Genomic DNA, 1773 nt, shown 5'->3' on the forward strand with positions numbered 1-1773 from the left:
GAGCGCCACGCCATGGCAGCCCACTGCTTTACATTTTTACATACAGGCTCTTATTAAAGCAGGTATTTGTTCTTTTTCCACTCTAAAGAACCAAGTCCTTGACAGCATAGAGGAAGAACAAAATATCCTGACATCCTGGGAGACACCTGCACTGACTGTGGAGTAAACAACCATGGATAAACCAGGACGTCCACATCATCACTGACTGCAGAAACGTCAGATTGGTGTCCAGCTAATGTGACATTATCTGCTTCTTTTCCTCTGTAGCCCAGCTGAGAGCCATCTGATGTGTCCTCTGGTTCAGAAGCGCCCCATCAGTCGTAGCCTCTGACCTGGACGGGTCTTCCTGTGGTGCTGTAGAAGCTCCGACTCCAGCTGCTAAACACACTCTGGTAAATCTGCTTTACTTTTGAATGAGGCTGTGCTTCAAAATCTCTTGTTTCTTATGCACTTTTTCAGCAAACTTTTTCCTTCCACTTAACTTTCCGTTAACAGGCTTGGTTACATAACTTTTTTTAGCAGTTATTTATACATCTATTAGCTTCATGCTATAATCTGCATGTATGTTTTATTAAATAACTGAATTATTGAACCTTATGCTGACATTCTAACTTGTTTTCATTCTCCTGCAGGTTTGCAGGACAGAAAGATCCACCAGCATTAAATACTCGGGTTAAATTCAGCCCTCACTGACCTTCAGTCTTTTCTCTAGAAACTTTATCCCCCCCTCCTGTCCGTAGGGAAACTCGTATGGAAAGCTCCAGTCTCGGACCAGGAAAATCAGGGACTAGGAGAGAAAATGCACCATCGAGCACAGCAGATAAGACATGACATCTTCCTCACAGGCAGAGCCTCAACTTATTGTTTAAAATGATAATTCAGTGTTTAAAGATATTTAGTAAAGAGAACATTTGTTTTCAAACTGCATTTAATCGGAAAAAAAGTGACACAAACGCCTCCAGTACCTGGAAAGGTTTTAGGAAAGTTTCCTCCATCGCTAGCCTTCCGTACTCCGTGAAAAGCTGAAATAAGTGACATCACATAGTGAAAAATCCTGCAAATATTCAGAAACACTAACTTTACATTAGAAAGAAAATATGTAGCCTTGACTTTTACCTGCAAGTGTTGGAGGTCATCCTCCTGTACATTCTGGGAAATGTTGTAAACCTAAACCAAAGAGTTTCCTTACAGTCATGATATACGGTTGTGTCAAAACAAACAAATATATATTTATTTTTCTTCTGGGATTAAAAGTGTTGTACCTGCATGGAGCTGATCATGGTGCTCAGGGCGAACACGGTGGCGGAATCCCTGAGCGTGGATTGGCTGTCAAATGTTCCCTGCGTGTCCATCAGCAACACGGCCACCTGAGTCCAGAGAAACCGACCCGTCAGTGTGAACACGGCTTTTTTTATTACTAACAAAGATGTGAATAAAGACATCAAATAAATTTATATTTTACTGCAGCTGTAAAATATCATAATTTAGTACATGCATTTAGTGTAAAAAAACAAAACAAAAACTAGTGTCACAATTTCTTCTGCTTCCATTATGTTTTTACTTTTTTTTTAAACAACCGTAACTCTAAACATTTCTGCTAAATTCATCTAGATCATCCAAAGCTCTACACTGCAAAAACGTTCTGAAAATTAGTAAAAATGCCTTCAAACAAGTGTATTTACCTTAAAGGAATAGTACACCCAAAACATGATTAGCCTTCATTTTCTACTCACCCCCATGCTGAACAACACTCTGGAGTACTTTTTTGATATC

General features: G+C 39.7%; 1 protein-coding gene across 1 annotated transcript; it reads right to left on the reverse strand.

Annotated features, from left to right (window-relative positions):
- Positions 1–679: 679 nt before the first annotated feature.
- On the reverse strand, positions 680–1372 carry LOC107081489 (atlastin-1-like). The gene is made up of 4 exons (XM_015369655.1): positions 1263–1372; positions 1117–1167; positions 966–1022; positions 680–787 (listed from the first exon to the last, which is right to left on the reverse strand). Exons 1-4 carry the CDS (start codon positions 1350–1352, stop codon positions 680–682), a joined length of 306 nt encoding a protein of 101 aa, XP_015225141.1. The 5' UTR covers positions 1353–1372.
- Positions 1373–1773: the final 401 nt, after the last annotated feature.

This window comes from Cyprinodon variegatus, unplaced genomic scaffold (genome assembly GCF_000732505.1).
Source record: "Cyprinodon variegatus isolate N-32 unplaced genomic scaffold, C_variegatus-1.0 Scaffold5551, whole genome shotgun sequence".
NCBI lineage: Eukaryota > Metazoa > Chordata > Actinopteri > Cyprinodontiformes > Cyprinodontidae > Cyprinodon > Cyprinodon variegatus.

Bases quoted from the DNA above. Each gene is read 5' to 3' on its own strand.
- LOC107081489 (XM_015369655.1), bottom strand. From the start codon at position 1,352: ATGGACACGCAGGGAACATTTGACAGCCAATCCACGCTCAGGGATTCC. The intron at 1,023-1,116 runs GTAAAAGTCAAG...CACTTATTTCAG, and splicing joins ATGACCTCCAACACTTGCAG to CTTTTCACGGAGTACGGAAG. The intron at 788-965 runs GTACTGGAGGCG...TTTCTCTCCTAG, and splicing joins CTTTCCTAAAACCTTTCCAG to TCCCTGATTTTCCTGGTCCG.